Source organism: Melopsittacus undulatus, chromosome 8 (genome assembly GCF_012275295.1).
Source record: "Melopsittacus undulatus isolate bMelUnd1 chromosome 8, bMelUnd1.mat.Z, whole genome shotgun sequence".
NCBI classification, from domain to species: Eukaryota; Metazoa; Chordata; class Aves; order Psittaciformes; family Psittaculidae; genus Melopsittacus; species Melopsittacus undulatus.
This window is the reverse complement of record NC_047534.1, coordinates 3,827,777-3,845,731: the sequence shown is the minus strand read 5'-3', so window position 1 is coordinate 3,845,731 and position 17,955 is coordinate 3,827,777. Positions and strand designations below refer to the sequence as shown.

The following is a 17,955-nucleotide window of genomic DNA, read 5'->3' as shown; positions in this document are numbered from 1 at the left end:
GTGACTCACCCCCGAGAGGGGATGTGACTGATGGGGAGATGAGATAGCAGCAACCACACAAACCACACACCAAACGTCTGGAGGCCACAGGTCACACCGGGAGAAGCAGGAGGGAAACGGCCCCACGTGCTCAGCCTGCTCAGGGTTACCCAAAGCTCCTTGAGAGGAGGGAGCCACCAGGAAACAAGAGGTGGCAAAGGCAGGCAGACATGGTTGCAGCAGTCACTGCATGCTGCCAGGCACCTGGGGGCTCTCTGCATCTGACCCCAAGCCGGGCTTGGGAAAGAGGGAGGAAGGGGACACGTTGGAGGGGACACATTAGAGATCAATACCATCTTCCCTGTGGGCACAGCTCAGGCCAATGAGTGGTGTGGGACGTGTGTGCACCAGCATCAGGGTGGCACCTTCAGAGCATCCCCACGCTGCTCCCCATGCTGGCTGCTGACCTGGTACAGAGGTGATGGCTCACTTGGGCACCCACCAAGGGTGAAGAACAGCAAGCAGGAGCAGCAGAGAGACCACTCAATGGGGAATTCACCCTCACAGTCAAGGTCTGTTTGCTCCAAACCAGCCACGAGCACCCATGCACCAAGGAGATGCAGCATCCGCAAAGCCTCCACTCACAGCCTGGAATGGCCTCTGGTCCCTGCTGTCACCTCGAAGGGAATCACACAGCAGGACACAGCACTGTGATGATCCTGGTGGCAAGAAGGTGGCCACATGCAGTACTGGCTGTGAAGAACTGAAGCTAAGCCCCAGGCACAAGCCATCTGTGCCAGAGAAGCCACAGCCCTGCCAGCGGAAGACCCCAGAAGTGAAGTAACTCCCCACCAGCCCCATCTGCCCGTTATGGGTTTTGCCACTTGTGAAATACTTCCAACCGCCAGCATCTTGCCCCATCATCCCCGGGCTGTGATGGACACACAGCCAGGAAGCAGGTTGGCACCACACAGCACTATGCATGGGGACACAGGGGAGTCCAAGCCAAAAAGCCTGGCCCTCAAGGGGCTGGAAAACACAGCAGCAAGGCTTTGGGTTTATTGCCATGGGTTGTTTTCAACTCTGCATCCTGGTGCAGCCGGGGTCTCATATGGCTGCTGGGCTCAAGTACGGAGCAGGAGCTCTCTTGGCTGAGAGCACGGTCACCTCTTCCCCAGTCCAGCTTGCAGCACCTCACAGGCAGCCAACTGGGACACCAGTCCATGCCACAAACAGCTGGATAAATGCTTATGTCCTCATGAATCCCTGCAGGGAGCGAGGGAGGGGAACTGGGAGAAGTCCAAGCACAGCGAGTACCCGCTGGCCGCCAGCCCCCTCCCACCACCACCAGAGTCATCCCATCACCAGTGCATCCTCCACTGGAAACCCTTTCAGGGCCTCCCCTCCAGCACATCTCTGCCCCACAGCACAGGGGCACGCAGCAGGGCCGCAGCTATTTCTCATACACACATTTATGGCTGCAAACAGCTGAGAGCCAGGAGTGCTGACAGGGTAAATCTTTGCCACCTCCTCCCCTTGTCTGCCAGGGCAGCTCCAGTGACACCCGAGGCACCGGAGCCGCCTTGACTCAGTGCCATGCACGAGACAGCAGCAATACAAGTCCCTGAACATGCTGGGCTGAAACCAAAGCCCCTGGATCAGATGCTCCTGGACCACAGCAGCAGCCAGGCCCCATCCTTGTCCTCGAAGCCATCACAACCCTCCGCCCCAAAACCCGACCCGGTTGTATTTACACCCCGTGTGCTACGGGCCTGGCAGCTGCTTCAAAGCTTTAATTTACAGCCTCGACTCTCCATGTCCCCTGAAGGGCCTCGAATCTCATCCCCCACATCCACAACAGCCAGATCAATTTAACTCCTCGTTTAATCTTCTAAGGGTCCCGGTGAGCTCAGAGACAGCATCTTCCAGCGGGGGGTCTGCGATCCCGGCCTCTGCCGGCTCAAACAGCGTCACGGCTGCAGAAATCCCTGCCTTTAACAGCCAAGGCGAGTTCCTTCCCCCAGCTCGGAGCAGCTCTCTATTGTTTCTTTTAATTTCATTTCATTCCACAGGGGAATCTGTGTCCAGGCTGCTTTATTTTTAAGTGCCTCTTGCTCAATATTTACTATGCCTTGCAGGCTGCGTCAGTGCAGGAACGCCGGGGTTCCGACCAGCCCTCCCGCAGCCACTATTACCCCGTGCTCTCATTTTACTGCTGTGTGCACCAAAGGGGCAGGATACGTGTGCAGGGCATGGAGGATTCCCTGCTTCCATAGATGTAAGTATCAGGCTGAGCACTACTGCTCACCTCCTCCTCACCTATGAGCTGGAACAGCCCCGATGGGCTGGAGATGCCAGAGGAGGAGGACATGGGAAGAAGTGGCTGCAAGGGATCAGTGCTCACACACCGGCTCTCTCCCGTGTCCTGCAGACTCAGCTTCCACCGTGCAGCAAAGCAAATGCAAACTGAGGTGGACCAGTGGTTCAGGGACTGGGGCCACAGGAGGAGGACAATGAGATGCCCTAAGATCTCCCACAAGGTCACCCATCAGCTCCTTGCTGACAGGGTCTTCACAGGGTGCAGAAAGAAGCCACCCTGGGGGGAAAAAAAACCCCTGTGGCAGAGAAAAAGTGGCTTTTCCTCCTGCTGGAGAGGTCAGGCTGGAAACCATGCTCTTGGCGTGATGCACAACCCAGCCTGCAACACAGTCTGGGAAGCACCAACCCAGTCCCACATTAATCCTGACACAAACACTCAAACCAGTGTCAACACTCCCAGTCACCACCAGCTGCTGCAGCAGCAGCTTCTCCTCTGTGTCCCAGCCTGAAATCCCCCACCACGCTGGATGTCTCTCCTTTTCCACTGCTATAATTAAACCTGACACCCCAATGGGGGTCCACCAAACCCTCCAGGCTCTCACTACACAACCACAGAGCTTTCCTGCATAACATGGAGTAACTCAATGGGTTCTTCAGCTCCACATTCACTAAGATGCTGTATGGAAATCAGAAAAGAATCGTTTTAACTCTCAGAATGCTCAGCAGCATCCCCAGGAATGCAGAACCTGGCTGCTAGGCTGCAGTCTCCCTCCTCTCCTCATTTTCTAGGACAGCACCAAAATGCTTCTGCTCTGGTCCATCCATCATGACCAAGACCCTTCAGTCATCAGCAGCCAGCACAGGGGCTCCATTAGGGCTGATTCTGCTCCAGGCATTAGGCACCCACTTTTGATGTGGTTGCTCCCCATTTTTCCCTAAGCCCAGAAACTGAATCTACCCTATTTATTAGTCCTTTAAATCACCCCAAATCCGTGCAGATGTGATGCAAACAAGCGAGCCCCTGCTCCCTGCAGGCAAAGTCTGGGCAATTAACCCAGCACCAGCCACATACTGGCTCAGAGCTGCTGTCCCGTGCCTTCGTTAAGGAATAGAGCTCGTTACCCTTCACTGGGTAGCTACGGGCTCTCGGTGGGGGAGGTTATTGTGGGATGGCACTGGTGCTGGTCCCCACATCACCTGCACTCAGTGCCTGCCAGCAGCAATTAAATCAGCCTTCAAAGAGAGATCCCAGCTTTCCCAGCACCATTAGCCGTGCCCTGGAGGGAACATGGTCTATTTTCAGCCACAATGACTTAAGACCAGGTCACCAGCAGGTTAAATGGGACCGTGCAGCATTATCTCCCTGGCCTCCCATTGAGAAATTAAACACCGCTGGGTGATGGGCAGCAGCCAGCACTGCGGATGAAGGCTCAGCGCCCACCACAAGGCAAATGCCACCAGCACAATGCTCCCCTCGGCTTCCCATCACCGCTGCCCTGGTCGCCTTCCTCCTGTGTGCAGTGAGGGCCACCATGGGATCACCCCTAGGTTCATCCCAACCTGGCCTCCTGTCCTGCACAGAGAGGAGGGGCTGCACAGAGGATGGTCCCCACCAAGCCTAAGCCCCCATTCTGCAAACCCAAACCCACACTGTGTCAAACCAGGGCTGCTCATCTCACCCCCTTCCTCCATAAATCCAACTGGAAGCCTCCAATCTTAGGGACTGCCCCAAGCCACCAGTTTCACCATGGTTTCATCAGGTCCATCAGCAAGGTGCCATCTCCCATAGCAGCTCCATGTGCTCCCCTGGTAGATCCAGCACCAAAACACAACCAGCCCTCCCAGCAGTAACATCTGGCAGGGAGGTGGCAGCTGGATGTGGGTTTGTTTTGCCCTGCAGGGATGACTCAAAGCCCTGGGAGACTCGGCCTCTGTCACTGCTTATTTTAGACCTTCTTGTTTGCAAAGCAGCTGCCAACGCTCAGCACCTCTCTGGGTTTGCCTTGCAAAGGGAGGTGGCACTGCAAGGGGAAACTGAGGCACAGGGGGGCACAGCACCCTGATCAGACCTGAATGCCAACACGTGCCAACAGCCTGCACGGCACGGGGGTCCCGGCAGGAAGAGGGGACTGGCCCCAAGGAACACCCCAGGGCTGGAGCAAGGACATCAACGATGACCCAACTGTGTTCAAATGGCTCCAGAATCACAAGTCCCACTTGGATGCAGCAAGGCCAGGATGGGGTAAGGGCACTGCATGTGCTGCTCTGTGTGCCACAGGGGTGAACGCATCCATGCCTCTCCCAGAGCCTCCACAGCATCTGCAGGGATCAAACCACCCTGGAGAAATTCAGCGACAGGCGCAGGCATTTATGGGTGCAAGGAGATCCACAGCTGGAGCACATTCCCATAAGCTGCTTTTCCTTAGGAAACCAGGCACTAAAGCTCACCCTGTGCTCAGGCTCTCCTCCTGACCCCACACAGCTCCTGCACACCCCACATCCCCCTGCACATCAGCCCGTGCCATCTTTTCTGTGCTGAAGAAGCTCTGAAACATAAAGCAGCAGGGTCTCTGCAGCCAGCACCTCCTCAATGCTAACAGGAGGCAAACACAGAGGCAAATACTATGGTGGTGAGGTTTAATTCCGAATGAATTATGCAAATCCATATTCAAACCCAAGCACAGTCTTTGGGCTCCCAACAAACTGCCAAGCCGGTTGTGATGCCACCCGGCAGGGACAGCCAGCCCTCCATCAGGTGAAGCACTGGATGGATGCCCTATATACATGCACACATAAGTGTTTGCACATCTCAACCAGGGAGACCAAGGAACACCTCAAGAACAATTCCAAGAATGAATTTGTGCCTCTCCTTCCTCCCAGCTGTGTTTAGCCTGGCCAGGGAAGGGCACTGAGCTTTTGTGTGCTCTGCAAGATGGAAGCAGCCTGGGCTGACGGTGAGATTCCAAGCAGGAAAGAAGATCAAATTCATCATGGATAGGGCTGGGAAGAAGGGAAGGCAAAGGGGGAAGCCTAAGGCACTTGTGGCAATATGAATGTCAGCCCCGAACCCAAGCAAGTGTCTATAACACAGTCACAGAGAGGGCTCATCTGATGGAAGCAGGAATTCCCGATCCCGCACAAACCCCAACCTACCATTAAAAGCAGCAGAAGAATCACTGCTTTGTGCCACCAACCCCATCAGGGAGAAAGCCCAGCTGCAGCACTGGGATTGCAATGGGAAACTCTGGCCGAGCTGAGCCAGGAAAGGTGTGCTGAGCTCTCACCAGCACCCATCTTCACTCACCTGCCTGGATCTTTCCTAGTTGGAATATTACCTGCTTGACTTGTGTGACATGGCATATGGGGTGCCCCCAACCCAGCACATCAGGACACAGAACCCCAGAATCACACACACCGTGTAGGGATAACACGGGGCTATTCCATTCCCACCCCGCTACCGGCACTGCCTGCAAGCAGCAAAGAATCCCTTCAAAACCCTCCCTCCCAAGCACGCTGGCCATCCCAATTATTAGTTTTATTTTTGGTTTAATTAAAAGCAATTAAACCAAATGTATTAAAAGCACACTGAAGCCACAGGGAATTGTGCTGAGAAGGGATCGGGGGCAGAAAGGGAAGCCCAGGCAATCCATCTAAGCATGTAACATAAAAAGGGCTCTTTGCTCGCAGGGACGCGGCAGGGTAAGATGGATGGATGGTGGCAGAAGCAAGAGCAACCTTTGCAGAAGTTGCTGGGGATACAGATGTAGGGAAAGGCTGAATGCCTTCAAATCTCTGTTATTCCTCTAAAAGGCACTTTCTCTCCCGAACACAACACACTGCTCCTTCCCTTGCTCCAAGCCCACCATGTTCAGCTTGCCTGCCTGCATCCAGCTCCCTCAAAATGGCTCTTTGGCCACTGCTACGCCAGCAATAAAATTTGTTCCCAAGGTCACTTCAGTCCTTTTGCCCCTATTTCAAGTCTCACCGGATTTAAACAGAACCCAGCTTCAAGCTGCACCAAGCCCTTCCTCACCCCTCCTTTGTGCCCATCACCTCCCTCATTCAGAGATACCAAACTCTCTCAACTACCTTTCGCTTCCCATAACCGTCGGTGACAACAGCTGGAGCACATCCCGCACTCAAGAGCTGATGCCTGCAGGCTGGGGAGAGAACCCAACTGTTCCCTGCGTGCAGCAGGGCTCCTGCCACACCGTGCCCCAGCCATGGGGATAAGGGGTTCGTGTTGTTGCCATCCCCTTGGTGTTTAAGAGCTGGAGAGAAGCAAACAACACACAAATAAAGAGCAGAGAGAAAAGGTGTTTTTCCCCACCACGATGCCTGCGCACATCCAGATGTGCCATCCCGGAGCGATGCCAGCCAAAACATGAGGTTGGGAGGAAACACAGGGAGAAGGAAACCCCCCAAATCCTCCTGGCCACTGGATCATTCCCCTTCCCAAAGTTGGCTTTTAAAGCCCATTCCCAGCTGGAATAGCCAGCGAGGGGCTCCTGCAGTTCTCTTCCTTACCCCGCAAGCAGGGAGCTGCCCTCATCTCCCCACCTTCCCCAACCCGCCTGCGTTCTCGGGTCGCTGAGGGCACCCCGTGCTCTCCGTTTCAGCAGCGAGGCAGAACAAAGCACTCCCTTGTCCTCAGCACCTCGAGCGGGGCGATGCTGGATCGCGTTACCTAACCCAGGCCGACATCTCCTCGTCCCGGCAAGGCAGCTTTCATGTCAGCACATGCCAGCCTGGCCCCGATCCCCTGCACCACCTCCCGCCCCGAGCTTTAAACTGGACCAGTTGAGTACACGCCGAAAACACACAGGGGCCTTGTTTCAACTCGCCGGGTGCTAACCCCAGCTGAAGGAGGTGAGCCGACAGCGGGGCCGGACCGCAAGGCGCTCACCTGGAAGGCTGCCACAACGGCTTCATTCCCCTTCAACAATGTTCATTTCCATATTCATCACGAGATGGTGAAATGACAAGGGGGGGGGGGGGTATTTACTATGTAATTATAAACTCATTTCAGCTCTAGCCTGGGTTATCCTAGCAAGGAGAGCTAAAATTTCCCTTACGAAAGCCCTGCTCTGTTAACCACGTCTGCAGCGAGATTAATTCCCTGCGATTTCCATCTCTCCAACAGCTGCTGTGTTGGGAAACAGCAGGAGCCTGTCCCCAATGCCGGGGACCTGCCTGGTGCCCCACGCCACCCCCCAGCTAGGATTTCTAGCACCGGCTCATCCTCTGGATCAGATTCTCACTGGCACACCACCAGTCAGGGCTGGGACCGGTGGTTGTACAATCCCAACAAGGAGACTCAGTGATGGGCAGATGGGCTGCTAGAAACCACGCTAATGAAGAACATCTTTCCACTACTATATATCTCCTGCCCACTCAGCTGGAGAAGGTATGAGAAGCCCTAACACAGCAGAGGATCCTGCAGGACCTTGCTCCAAGCAAGTTTACGTCACCCCATGGCCCTTGGGCTCCTGTCCACAGTCCAAACCTAACGTCTCCACTGCCAGTGAGCACCGCTTGAGATGGGAACTCCGGAGGGGTTGGAGGACGGGGGGATGATGAGAGATGGAGATGCCACCCCCCCCAACCCACCCAACCACTGGGACATGAGAAAAACACATCCCCAGCACGCTGAGAATGCACAACGGGAGACTCCCAAAAATGCAGATTATCAGTTTTTTCCCAACAACATTTAATTCCCAGTGCAAAACCAGACACTGCTCCTGCCTTGCTCACAGCCTACGAGCTGGCCACAAGCCCAAGGGAACTGCAGGGGCATCACTTAATGGCCATAGGGCAGGAATACCGGGTGGAAATGGGAGACTGCGATGGGTCCAAGCACAAGCTCCCTATCCAGCACAGCCCAGCATCACCTCCCCGAGCCCTACCCGGACAAGCACAGTGGCTGCTCCGCCTGAAAACACGCATTAAGAAGCATCTGATTTCACCAGGGCCCCAAGGGAGGGGAAACATCTCCTCGGGCAGGTCTCCAGCCGGCCGCATTCCTGCCGGATCCCTTGCCCCATGGAGCCCCCCACACTCAGCCCCTCGCACCACCCCCTGGGCAGGCAGGGAGGGCGAAACCGCGATTTCAAGGGCCATTAAACACCGATGGTATTTTCCTTGAAGCATCAAAACGTGACCGAGAAGAGGCAGCGGCAAACCACAGCTAAAACCCCACTGCTGCCGGTCCGGGAGCCCAAATCCTCCCCGGGGAGGAGCGGGACACAGCACAGTCCAGCACCGCATCCATGTTATCCCAGTGTCTCCTATCAGCAAAGTGATTTTAGCACCGATGCAGATGAGATGAGCGAATTGTGCTTCTGCTGGCGCTGCCGACGGCAAAGCCTGCGCTGCAGAATCTGCGGGCTCAGCACAAGCACAATTTTGCCATTATAAGGATGACTACAGTGGGATTTTGCTGGCACAGCAAAGCTATCCTGGGAGGAGAGGGGGGGTTATGTATTTATTTATTCCCCTATATACCTGGCCCAGCCGTCTGGAAAACTTCTCCCCCGGCACAGCAAGCCTGGAAGCAGGGATGGTCTCCAATCCACCTTAAATCCCTGCATTTGAATGCACATGCTAATGTGGAAGCAGGAAAGCAAGCACACTGAAAACCTCTTCCCTCCGCCTGGTCGATTCACAGCTCTGGATTTAACACCAAGTCCGCTCTGCTCATGAAGCTGTGTCCCTTTTCCTGGGCACTAGAAGGCATTTCTGAAGTGTATTTTCATGCGAGAAGCCAGGCATCCTTTTATACAAGCACAGATTTGTTCTGGTAGCCCCCCCCCCACCCTTATGCATTCCACCCAAGAAAAGATACCTCAATACATGGCAAAAAGCAGGTTTTTATTGTTACTCTTTTAAACCCAGAGGTATTTCTGCATGTGGATGGGATCTGCTCATGCACAGACCCCGCTGCCTACCAAGGACACAGTCCCAGAACACCCCTTTGCAACTGAGCCCAAAGGAGCCTTTTCCACCTCCCCCAAAACACAACAACGCAGCACGGAGCGGAGCACATTCACTTTGACCCCAAGCCTGTAGTATAGGGAAGGAACACAACCATCAACCCCATATTTTGACCTGCAGAGCAGAGCGAGCTATTGCTTTAACAGACTCAACCGCCCAACTCCGCCGATTGCAGCCTCTTTTTGTGCAAGCTCTTCCCAGCAAGCCCGGCTGCCAGGGATGAAATTCCATTGCAAACAGTCACCTTCCTCCCGCAGCCCTCGGCAGAAAGCTGTTGGGAGCACCCCGCTGCTCCCCGGCCCCCAGTCCCCCCTGCCCTCCTTGGGGATGGGGACACGGGACAGCAGCCCCATCACCCAGGGCTGGCTCGCCTCCCCCCCCCAGGCTTCAGTTCACTCCTCCCTCCGTACGCTTCCAACAAAGGGGCTTCTGTCCCCATCCCCGTGGACTACACAGCGTCCGGAATGCTGCCATGGAATAGAAACCCCCCCCCCAGAGGAGAGCTGAGGCTCCAGGGTCACTGAACACGGCCCTGGTCCTGTATTTTGGCACTGGGGCCGAGCCTGGAGTGTCGAACAAGGCGAGGGTACAGGAAAAACAAGGAGCTGGTGCTGGCAATAACCGGATTCTCCAATCTGGATTCTCAACTATGGCCAGTCGTGCTATTTTTACAGGGGTGTATTTATTTTAGGAGGACGCTGGGATGGAGTCAACAATCTCTTTCTTCAGCCCGGCGGTATTTAAAGATCAGTTTGAACTGGCTCTATTTAAAGGCTTTGCCTCCTGCCCACTTTCCTTAACCCCTTGCACAAGCCTCTGCTTTCCACCCTTCCAAACCCCCCCTAAAACCAAAGCAAAACGAGGAAAACACAACAAAAAGAAGCCCCAACAAAAAAAGCACACACCAACATCAGCACTGCAAACACAAAGCTACAAAGGGGCCCTCCGAAGCAGGAAGCAATCATCATTTCAAATGATTTTGTTAAAGCCGAAAAGGAAAGAAAATAAACAGGAAAAGAAAATAAATCCCTGCCTATCCCATCACTGTGTAATGGAAGTTTCGACTGTTAATTGTATGGAGCTTTTTAATGCCATGTAGGGTGGTTAGGAACGGTTAGGCTGGTTGGGAACGGCTGTGCCGAAGCGATCATGCCGGGGAGCGCGCAGGGAGAGCCGGGCACTGCGGTGGTGCAGGGGATTGTCTAACAACAAGAAAAAGGGCGATAAAAACACTAAATCCACATGAAAAAGCAAAAGAAAGAGGGATCACAAACCCCCTTTTTGCTCTGTGAGCAGCCCCACATCCAAGGCTCGATCCCAATGCAGTGGGATCGCTTGCAGACGGCGGCAGAGAGCAACGCGCAGCGGCTTAGGGAGGCCAGAGCTCTGTGCTCCCTCCAGGGCCGCCTGGATTTCAGGGAAGCATCAGAAAAGGAAACTTTGGGAGGAGAAATAACAACAAAAAGAATTTAAACAATATAAAAATAACCCAATAAGGAATTAACAGCAAAAGAAAAAGAAACAACCCGCACTCGGTTTGGCTTCAGAGTATCCAGATGGATTTTTACAGAGATCATGTTCTGCTTTAATATGGAGGGAGAGAAAATGCCCAGGATGAAAATAAAAGGAGGCGGAAAAAACACCAAGGAAAAAGACAAAAGGGAAGGGAAAAAGGTGTTTGTCCATGTGCTTGGCTTCAGAGCCCTTCGCTTTACACCTCTCCCCTTCGCACCTGGGAAATTGGCACTGCCACCTAGTCTAAAGCTAATAAATCTCTTTGCCTCGATTCGGGCTGCTTCCTTCTGTGCAGATGTTGGCAATCAGGTTTGCAAATTTCAAAGTCATTCATCCCGGGCGGCTGGGAGAAAAGCAGGTTTATTATTGCAAAACCTGTCACCCTCCCAACGCCTAAAGTAAACTCCGAGTCACCTCTCCACGCCCAGGGGAAAGAAAGGGAAAAAGAAGCATAATAGAGAGAGGCAGAGAGGGAAATCAAACGGTCAGAAATCCCTTGTGTCCTCCCAGCAGCTCGGCAGGATCCTGCCTTATCCCAGCCTGCGAGACGCTGGGAAAAGGAACAGGGAAAGGGCGGAAAAAGATCAAAATCCCTCTCAAAAATGGAGTCGTTTAAGCAAATAAATAAAAGGCTGAGTTGGGAGGGAAAAGAAAGAGAAAACGAAATAAAGGCCGTGTTTCAATGTCTGCTTTTTAGTCGGTGGAGAAGCAGACGTGGGGCTCCGGGAGGATGAAGCACAACGAGTGGAAGGGAAAACGTATGAAGGGGGAGAAGTTTTGTTTGCGCGTTTAAAAAAATATATATATTTTAAAAATAAGGAAAAACAAGGGGAAAAAAAGGAAAAATGGAAGAGAAAAAATTCCCCTATACCCGCAGAGGCAGCAGAAGGGAAAACACCAAAACTGCCCCATTTTGCCCCCTTTCCCCAGCCCGAGCACGGTTCTTCTTCACCAGAGCCCCTTTCCCCGCTGCAACCCAAACTGCGCTCTCCGGCTTTCCCAAAACGGGGATTTACTCCCCGGATTTATTCCACGAAGCACCCGCAGCCGCCTCGGCAGGGATTTCCCCCGAGTGCCAACAGAACCCTGCACTGGAAGGGGGAAGTTTTATCGGCTGGGAGCAATTTTTTTTCCCCCATTCCCTGTTTTCTTCTTGCACTTTCCCTAATTTTTCCTTTTCCCCCCTATTATTCTCTATCCCTTTTCTCTTATTTTTTCCACTTTTCCTATATTTTCCCCTATTATTTTTTACCCTTTTCCTTATTTTCTGTCCTTATTATTTATTCCCTTTTCCTCTGTTATTTCTCCCCATACTATTATTCCCCCCCCCCATTATTTTTTTCCAAGCAAAGCAGAAAACCCTTGGGAAAAACACGTGAAAAAGCTGCCAGCGCACATAATCCCTATTATCATTGTTATTACTGTATCTTTGCCTGTGAACCCGCGGAAGCACCGGGAATGGGAACAGCGACGGGAAGACTACCGAAGATGGGATGGGATGGGATGGAAAGGGGGGGTTCGCAGAGCCTTACCCGGGTGGGAGTGGAGACTGATGCCCGATGCGAGGAACTTGCCGGGCTGGAGGGCAGCGGGGAGCCCGGCAGCCATGGGACCAGCGGCAGGGGCCAAGCGGCCGGTGGCTCCCAAGCGATGGCTCTCCATGGCCAGCCCGGAGAGCAGCGGAGGGGGGCCGTGCACCGAGCGGGGGGGCCCGAAATCTCGGCCATCCATCATCCACTCGCCGGCTTCAAGGAGTCTCCGGGATCGCTGTCGGTGTCCGCCACCGCCTTCCCCCCCCACCCCCCCGCCCCCCACCCCCCCCCTCCTTCTCCTCCCCCAAAAAATCAGATGGTTCTCAAAAATAAGGCGTCCAAGCATCCCATGGCGTGGGGCAGGGAGACGGAGACGGAGCCAGCCCCGGCGCGGCGGTCTCGGCGCTGCCTGCAATAGAGAACGGGGTGCGATGAGGAGCCTGCTCCGAGCCCTGCTTCCCGGCCACCCCCAAACGCGAGCACCCAAGTAAAGGGAGGAAAACGGGTGGGGAAAAGGATGGGGAAATAATTAAAAGCGTTTAAAATTCCTATTTTCAATGAGAAGGGAATTTGGCATCGCCAAAGCCAAACGCGGGGAAGCGGAGGCAGCACAGCCCGCACCGCGGCTCCAATGGGACCGGGCGGCGGGGAAGCGGCGTTGCCCTTCTCCTCCAAAAAAATACATAAATAAAGATTAAAATACATAAAAACACCGAAAAAAACACTAAAACAACACTGCTAAACTCCCTGATTTTCATTTTTTCCCTATTTTTCCCCTCGTAGAGCTGCTTTGCCCCGCCGGGAGCCGCCCGATCGGGACCGGGGCTCCGGTATCGCCCCGCAGCCTCGTTTCTTGCCCTTTTCCCCCTCCGCATTCCCAACGTTCCAAACGGCCGCTTGGGGTTTGTTATTTTTGGGGGGTTTTCTTCTTTTTCCTCCCGTTTTCCCCACTCGGAAACAGCAAACCCCGAAAGGGTAAAAAATACATAGAAATAGATAGAAAAATAAAGACCTAATTGTACTTGTAGCCTGATGAAACGATCCGACACCCAATCCACTGGGTTTTGCACCGGGATAGCGAGGAATGATAAACACTGAGGGGAATAAAGTGGGGGGTTCTCCCTATCCCCCCCCTTCCAGCGCTCAGAGAGCCCCGGCCCCGCCGCCCTTCCCGGCTCCGAGCCTAGAAGGGGGGGATCCGCCGAGCCAAAAAGTGGTTAATTACACAAAACAGAACGGGGAATAATGAAAAACAGTGAGAAAAATCCCATCGGGTCGTGGTTTTCTTAAGTTTAGGTGAAAAATCCGGTTTCAATTCAATTCACCGCCGCCTGCGTTGCCTCAACGGGGCGATCCCCACCGTGGGGCTTCGGGATCGCGTCTCGTAAGTGATCAAAACAGAGGAAAACGGATCAAAACGGGGGCAAAAGACCCCCAAGGATGCATTGGGCAAGGAAGGGGATGGCGGGGTCCGGTTCCTACCTCAGCGCGGTCAGGCCGCCTGGTCGCGGGGCATGGCGGCGGCCCGGGCCCGGGGCTGGGGCGGGGGGTGCCGGCTCGCCGCCCTGCCCGCAGCCCGGCCCGGCTCCGCTCCGTTCCTCTCCTCAGCAAGGGCAAAGCGGCAGCGACGCGGCGGCAGCGGCCGCGCCATGGAGCGGCGGGGGCCCGCCGAGCTGAGGCGGCATCGCCTCCACACCACACACACACACACACAGAGCCCTTACACACACAACCCCCCCTCCTCCTCCTCCTCCTCTTCGGTTATAAAAAAACGAGGAAAAAGGGAAAATTTAAAAAAATGGGGGAAAAAAACACAGCAGAGCGCGGGAGGAGAGAAACGCAAACCCCAAAGAGGAGGGGGGGGAAGACGGGCGGCGCGGCCATGAAACGCGCATTGTTCTCAAGGCGAACGGGGCGGCCCCAACGCCCGCCTGCGCCTCGCCATTGCCCGGCCGCGCTGCCACTCAGGGCCGGGTAAACAGGCGGCCGTTTCCAGGCCCCCCGTTCCCGTTTCCAGGCTCCCCATCCCTCTCCCTCCCTTCGCCTCAGTCTCCCGCTCGGAGCTGGCGGCGGTTGGAAGGGGAAGCGGGATGGGGTCGGGTCCCCCCCCTTTGCACCGCTCTGAGGTGTGACGGGAGGGGGGGGAAGGACGGGACGCGACCCCTTCTACCCTTTATTATCCGTGGGGTTTAAATCAATCTTATCCCCCCCTTTCTCCTTCCCCTTTTCCCTTTGCCAAGGCCGGGACGTGAGGGCCCCCCGGGATGAGGCTGAGGGGGAAGCGCCGCCGGGCCCTCTCCCACGGCCCCGCCGCGGACAAAGCGGCCTTTGAGGGGGAGAAGGGGAGAGGCCGAATGGAGGAATGGGGGGGGGGGGGGGATGGATTGATCCCTCCCTGAGGGCCCCGCCCCATAAAAAATGTAAAAATAGGGTGAAAAGGGAGTTTTGGGGAGGAGACAACACCTCCCCCCTCACTTTTAACCAAAACTCCGCTTTTTCCAGCTGCGTTTAGCGTTAGAAACGGCCTGGGGGGGGGGGGGGGTAGGGCCCAGGCTCAGCCTTCCCAGTGTCCAGCCCAACTTTTACTTTTCTTTCCTTCTTTTTCTTCGTTCTTTAGGGTGTTTTTGCCTTCTCTACGCAGCCCTGTGCAAGGAGGGGGGGGCGAACACCCCATCATTCCCAACGCCCCCCCCCCCCCCATTGAGCTTCCCAACCCACCGCCCGCTTCTTTATTTAGTTAAAACTCGGTTTTTAGAACGAAAAAGGGAGAAGAGAACGTGAATTTAATACGAATAAAGCCGCACACACACATCCGGATGGGGGAGTTCGGAGGCGGCCGCCCCTAAACGGGGCCGGAACGGGTCCCGAAACGGCCCCAAAACGGGAGCCGGGAACGGTTCCCTTCTGGTTTATGTCGCTTTAGGAAGGGGCGTCGCGTTCCTCGAAGAGCTCTCACGCTCCGAAAGGCGCTGTTTTAACACCAATATATACGTACATTATATATATATATATGTTTATATCCAAGAGCAAAACCCGGCTACGCCAGAAGCCAAACCTCAAACCCCCATGTTTCTAGGGGAGAGCTGCTTCCCACCCCCCATTTCTATTTAATAACCCCCAAAAGTGGGGAATTCAGACGCAAAATATATATATTAATGGCTCGATCGCTTTTATGTGGCTTTAAAAGCATATTTTATACATGTTTCATGCCTTCACGCCCGGACCTCCCCACCGCTGTCCCATGGACGGGGGGGGCTGGAATGCCATAAATCAGGGACATGCTAATAAAAACCCTACCCCCCCCCATGGCTCCGGTCCTTCCTCCTCCTCCTTCTCCTCCTCTTCCTCCGGCCGGGAGCCATCTTGTAGCAGCAGCTCCAGGTTGGGGCTGTTACAAAGCACGGACCCCCCCTCGCCTTCAAAACTACCCCCCTTTAATATATATACACACATATTTTATTGTTATTATCATTATTACTATGATCTCTCCCACTGTGTTGTGGCCGCACTGGAGGGGGGGGGGGGGGAACGGGACCATTTTCCCACCGTTTCCCACCATTCCCCCCTCTTTTCCCACCTTTATTTCCACGAAGACGGTGTCCATGTGTGTGTGTGTCCCTCGCATTGCCCCTCCGAAGGGGGGGCCGCAAAGGGGGGGACACCGCAGCTCCCATGGGAAGTTGGGGAGCAGCCGCCGCTTTCACACTTTTCCCTGTAAAGCTTTACCGCAAACACTGTTTTTGTCCCAAAATACCTATTTTTGGTCAAAATCATTGCCGTTGGGGGGGTCCAGCGTTGTCGTGTGTGTGTCTGCCCCCCCCCTCACTACCAGTGCCCCAGGGTCCCGGTAGGTTCCCACGGTGCTGCCCGCCCCCGGCCGGGGGGGGGGGGGGGGGGTGACAACCCCTGCCCTGCGCTCAGCTCCATCCCTCCCCTTGTGTTCTTTTCCCTTATTTTTGTTTATTTTCCGGTTTTTCCCCCTTTTTCTCCCATTTTCCCGTTACCACCGCCCTGTTTCCTCCCACTTTTTCTCCCCCCCCCTTTTTTTTCCTCTTTTTTATATTTATAAATTTTTGGGATTTTTTTTTCCTTTTTTTTGTTTTCCGTTTTTCCCCCTTTTTTATTTCTTTTTGCCCTTTTCCTTTCCCCTCTTATTTTTCTCTCCCCCCCCCCCCTTTTTTGTCTATTTCCCCTCATTTTCCCCCCTTTTTTTCCTCTTTCCAGCCCAACCCCTCTTGGAGCAGTGCAGAGCTCACAGCCCCCAGTCCTACAATGCCCACTGTATCGTGCCCCCCTCCAGTGATGCAGGTAGGATGGGGGGGGGGGGGAAGCTATCTAGAAACATGGGAGCCAAAACTGACGCCCCTATTTGTGGGGCTGCCAAGGCTTGGGGGGACACATTCACCTGCTCATTGCTATGGGCTTGGAACAGAGAGAACCCCCCCCTCCTCATAAACACCCCCCCCCATTCCCTCCATCCCCATCTCGGCTGCGCATCCCTTTTCTCCCGGCGTTTTTAACGTGCTTACTACACGTTTCCAGGGTGGGTTTGGAGCTATATTTAAAGCGTGGAGTCAGTGGCTGGATTTAGAAATCCAGCCATAAATCACATTAAAACACGGTCGGCAGCGAGCCCAACGCATCGGCAAAGCCTTGCCCTGATTTCATGCCTCCCCCCCCCCCCCGGCCTTAAAAGCAGCACTGAGTCTGACAGCAGGGTGCTGTCGTCGTATGTCCCCCCCCCATATAAACCCCTGCAGGGGCAGAAGTGGGATTTGAAAGCAAGGGGGGCCCTGCTGGGGTTTATTCCGATGAATCCCATAGGATTTATTCATCGATGGAGGGGGTGGTTCATTCAGATTCCCACCCCAACCCCTTGCACATCCATGGGGAGGGGGCTGCAGGGTGGGGGGTCCCGATGAGGAGATCCCCCCCTAGGGAAACAGCTTGGGAACCAAGTGAAGAATTCCTGATTAATGACCAGAACAGCTCAGGATTTCACTTTTCTCCATAAATCCTGCTTGATTATAAGTCCTGTGCTCAGCCTGGCTGCGGGCCTTGCATTGCATGGGGCAGTGGGGGGAGCCCAAGGAACACCCCCCCCGGGGCTGTACCCAGTGCTCAGGAGCCTGCAGCATCCTCACATCCCATGGATGCAGCATCCCAGTGCCCTGCCAGTGTGGGAGAAGGGATGGGGGGGATATGATTGGTGCCCCCCACTTCCCATCACTGCACTTCCAACCCCACAGCTCCCAGGGTTTATAAAGCCCCACATCTCCCAAACCACAGCTGGTTTTCAAGTCCAAATAAAGCCTGATGGTTTCTTCCTTGCCTGGCATGGGTGTTGATCCACAAAACCACCCTCCTTTCCTGCTCTGCCACCTGCATATCCCCCCAAATCCAAACCTAGGACCCCCCCAGTGTCAGGCCCTGGACCTGTGCTGGGTGCCCCATGCTTTCACAGCCCCCTGGTACTGGCTTTTATCACAGATAGATCAGATCTTTGATAGACCAGGGTGCCTTTATTTTCTCTTCTTTTACCCAATAATAAGCTTTTTCCATCCAAGATCGGGGGGGGGGGGGGGGGGAATAGGAAGGGAGGAGGGCTGACATGTAC

At 54.6% G+C, this 17,955-nt stretch overlaps 1 protein-coding gene across 2 annotated transcripts in view; it reads right to left on the bottom strand.

Moving 5' to 3' along the window:
• The window catches only part of TNRC18 (trinucleotide repeat containing 18), a 53,885-nt gene extending 41,301 nt beyond the window's left edge, over positions 1-12,584 (bottom strand). The window contains exon 1 of one of the 2 annotated variants that reach the window (XM_034065621.1): positions 12,339-12,584. In XM_034065621.1, coding sequence (XP_033921512.1) covers positions 12,339-12,540 — 202 coding nt within the window. In that variant the 5' untranslated portion in view covers positions 12,541-12,584. The remainder of the gene's footprint in view (positions 1-12,338) is intronic. The other variant, XM_034065620.1, reaches the window with a different exon arrangement.
• Positions 12,585-17,955: the final 5,371 nt, after the last annotated feature.